Source organism: Micropterus salmoides, unplaced genomic scaffold, assembly GCF_014851395.1.
Source record: "Micropterus salmoides isolate LMB-PRFRI ecotype aquatic unplaced genomic scaffold, ASM1485139v1 Ms_hic_scaffold_15, whole genome shotgun sequence".
Classification (NCBI taxonomy): domain Eukaryota; kingdom Metazoa; phylum Chordata; class Actinopteri; order Centrarchiformes; family Centrarchidae; genus Micropterus; species Micropterus salmoides.
The window spans coordinates 2,082,602-2,086,665 of NW_024040596.1; the positions used below are offsets into that span (position 1 = coordinate 2,082,602).

At 41.4% G+C, this 4,064-nt stretch overlaps 1 protein-coding gene across 1 annotated transcript; it reads right to left on the minus strand.

Moving 5' to 3' along the window:
- Window positions 1-2,546: 2,546 nt before the first annotated feature.
- Window positions 2,547-3,494, minus strand: LOC119903635 (olfactory receptor 6N1-like). The gene has a single exon (XM_038719873.1). It carries the CDS (start codon window positions 3,492-3,494, stop codon window positions 2,547-2,549), a length of 948 nt encoding a protein of 315 aa, XP_038575801.1.
- Between the last annotated feature and the right edge of the window lie 570 nt (window positions 3,495-4,064).

A 4,064-nucleotide genomic window follows, 5' to 3' on the forward strand; every position in this document is an offset into this window, starting at 1 on the left:
GGGAGACAGAGTCTGGCCCAGCTGCTTTGCGGGGTTTCTGCCTCCTGAAAAGACCGTTGACTTCCCTCTCTGTGATGGAGAGAGGAGGGGAGGGGGTGGAGCTGGCCAGCTCTGAGGAGGGAGGGGAAGATGTGGTGGACTGAGGCTGAAGCTGAGCGGAGGAGTCACAGGGGATGGTGTCCGATTGACTCTCAAAGCGGCAGTAGAACTGGTTCAGCTCATTTGGCAGGCGAGAATCGTTTATGGAGTGGGGGACTTTGGGTTTACAGTTTGTGATCTGTCTGAACCCCCTGCAGATAGAAGTGGCGTCATTTGCAGAGAACTGTTTTTTTAGTCTCTCTGAGTACAGTCGTTTAGCTTCTCGCACCTCCCTGCTAAACCTGTACTTTAACGCCCTGCACCCGGCCCTGTCAGCACTCCTAAACACCTTCTCCTTTTTCAACATTAGCTGTCCGAGCTTAGCTGTGAACCAGGGTTTGTCATTGTTATAACTCACCCTGGTCCGAGTTGGAAGGCAGCTGTCCTCACAGAGGACGTCACAGCCTCTGTAAACTCATTCAGACTGTTGGTAGCCTTCTTGAAAACATCCCAGTCAGTGCAGTCCAAACATGTCTGGAGGTCCTCAACAGTTTCACTAGTCCACTTCTTTGATGTCCTCACTACAGGTTTACAGAGCTTTAGTTTTTGCCTGTAAGCAGGGATCAGATGGACCATCACGTGATCAGAGTGTCCCAGTGGAGCGCGTGTAAAGGCGTGATAGGCACTGCTAACTGTGGTGTAGCAGTGATCCAAAGTGTTGGACACTTTAAAAACTTTCTGTCTTTGGGGAGTTCTTGGCTGAGATTTCCCCTGTTAAAGTCACCGAGAACAATAACAATAGAACCCACTTTCACAAGCCATATCACCAAAACAGCATTCTATCATCTTAAAAATATAGCCAGACTAAAGGGTTTCGGTATTCCCAAAAAGACCAGGAGAAGCTCGTCCATGCTTTTATCTCCAGTAAACGTGATGGTCTCTTAACTGGTCTTCTTAAAAAGACTATTAAAACGCTGTAAATGTTATTTATTCTACTCTTGAATTATTTATGTATTTTCTTTCTTATCTACTTTTTTTAAAGCATTTGTTTTTATTATAACTTATAATTTTATTGATTGAATCTGTAAATTGTGCTATAAATATTCATTTTGTATTTGTATTTGCTTTGTATTGCATCTAATTTTGCAGAGAAGCTCCCGCTTCATGTGTTCTTTTTTTGTCAGCAACTTGAGTGTTCTCGCTCGTGCACGCAGAACATATGGTGCAAATCAGAAACAGATGCATAAGGCATGTACCCCACATTCATGCTCGCACACACACATTATTATATATTATTATTATTATATTATGTATAACTATTGATGCCATTTAAATCCTAATTCCCAACAGTAGTATGTAAATGTAATTTCTAGGAGACTGGGTTGATTTCAAGACAGCTTACTGGCTTCATCCTCTTTGTACCCCTGTTGGACATAAGGCCACAGCGTGCTTCCTCTGTTGTTCGCCGACCATTGCAACATGTCTTCCTCCCAAGTAAAGTCATCTGTGGGGGACAGAGAGCAAGCCCTTGTCGGTGGGCCACATGTTCCTTGAGGGGGTGTAGGGGTGGAAAAGGTCCAGTAGGTACAAGGCATGGAGAGATTTATAGGTGGGGAGGAGGATTTTGTGGGTGATTCGGAATTTGACCGGGATTGGGGGGATGTGCTGTCACAGCCTAGGGTGAGCTGAGTTCTGGACATATTGCAGCCTGTCCAGGGTACCCTGCTGGGTACGGATGAGTGACTCTGCCACAGAGTCTGAGAGTTAAGGTCAAAGTCTGGAGATGTTTTTGAGGTGATAGAAGGCTGGAATGAGAGGGAGGAGTCCAAAATGACACCTAGCTTGCGGACTTCTTGGGATATGGAGATGGACCAACCATCCTCGTTGAGGAGTAGATCATCTACCCTCTGGAGCAGCAGCTTGGGAGCCACGGCTATTAACTTTGTTCTGCTGCAGAAATTTATACAGATGTTAACTGTAGTAACAATGGCGATCGTCTGACGTTTCATCTAGCGCCATCATCAGGTCAAAAGTTAAATGTCCACTACAATAACATGCTGTACATGATAAACAGCACATCTAGCATTAACATTGTTAGCATGTTAGTATGCTGATTTTGCATGACATGTTGACAAAGCATGCACACTGCACACTCTTAGTCTTATTTGTTTATTATCCTACATCATTACAGTTTAGTGTTTTTATAATTACAAAAGGGAAACTGGTTCACAACACATAAACGACATATTAAAACACAGAAAAATGCAGAGTAACATAAAAAGCTAAAAACAATACAACAGAGTCATCTAACATCCTGTGTATTAATACACATTCTGATCTCCTTAAAATGACATTACAATTTAAATACATAATTAAAGACATTAAACATTATGTCGAGTAATATTTAGTCAATAAAAGAGGCTTAAAGTTTCATTGTTTACTACTCAGTTTGTGCAGGAGTTTTAGGTTTAGGCCCCAGGATTCATTTTGTGTATCTTCAAAAATCTAAAAATCACTCTTTTGATTTGAGGCAGATTCAGGCCATAAACTAGAGGGTTGTTGATGGGAGGAATGATCAAATACTCTAAAGATAAAACAACTGTGATGATTGGATTCAGTTTGTCACCCTCTAATCGAGTCAATAACAGCTCACAGGTGAGAGAGAACGAATAGGTCACAAATGTCACTATGTGGGGCAGGCAGGTTTGTAACGCCTTTCCTCTGAATTCAGACGAGCTTCTCCTGCACACAAGCAGAATCCGTAAATAGGTGTACAGGACAAAGAACAGGGGGATGAAGATGGTTATTGTCATAACAAGCTGACCTACTATGCTGTTCAGAGTTGTGTCTACACAGGAGAGCTGAACCACAGGCCAGTTAGAACAGAAAAGCCTGTGCAGTTTATTTCCACACAAAGGCAATTGACCAGTAAGAGAAACACAGACTCCAATTCCAAATGCAGGGTAGAGCAGAGCAAAAATCAAAAGATGTCTCACCATCCTAAAGGTCATTTTGCTGTGATAGTGTAAAGGCTGGCAAATAGCAACAAATCTATCATAGGCCATGATGCTGAGGATGGTCAGTTCACATGATGCATAGGTGTAAATAACATATATCTGAATCAAACAAGATGCACGTGAGATCAAATGAGTGTCAGACAGAATGTCCATCAGGAACCTCGGGAAGAAGCCGGCTGAGCCGTACAGAGAGTTTAAACACAGACAGGAGAGAAACATGTACATGGGTTGATGCAGAGACGTCTCCAGGCAGACTGTCAGAATAATGACAACGTTAGCAGAGATTATAGTCATGTAGACCAACAGACACAGACAGAAGAACAGATATCTGAGGGGCCCAGAGTCTGTAAACAGAGTCAGCTGAAAATACCGAGGAGTAAAGCTGTTATTGCTCATCATGTCTGCACAACAGAGAAGCAAAAACAGAGATGGATACAAAGAACAAACAAGAGAGAGTGATGGAAGATAATGTAAAGTTGAAGAGTAGATGTAAAACTGCCTTGAACAAGAAACATATTCAAAACCCTACTGAGTTAAAATAAATACAAGTTACAGTATAATCAAATTTTAGTGAAGTAAAAATTGTGTGTACAAATACTTCCATCCAAAGTTAAATGTAGCTCCTGCAGAACAAGCCAATATATCACTGAGCTTGCTTGTCAAAGTTTGCATATGAATAACAGATCATGCAAAGTCAGGAGGAACTATTTACCCTTGGCATGAGGAAAGCAGACGACACATTTTAACAATAAAAATGTCAAATTAAATTAGATGTTGATGACTTTATGCTTCCAGATGCTTGATAGGGTACAGTAGTAACATTTAAGACATCCAGACAGATTAATTAATAGTGTTACTGCATGATACAAATCTTACAAACACAACTACTACTACAAACATCAACCAACAAAATATAAAGATTCAAGGTTCATTAATAATAATCACAGGGTGCCCATAACAGTGTTTGTT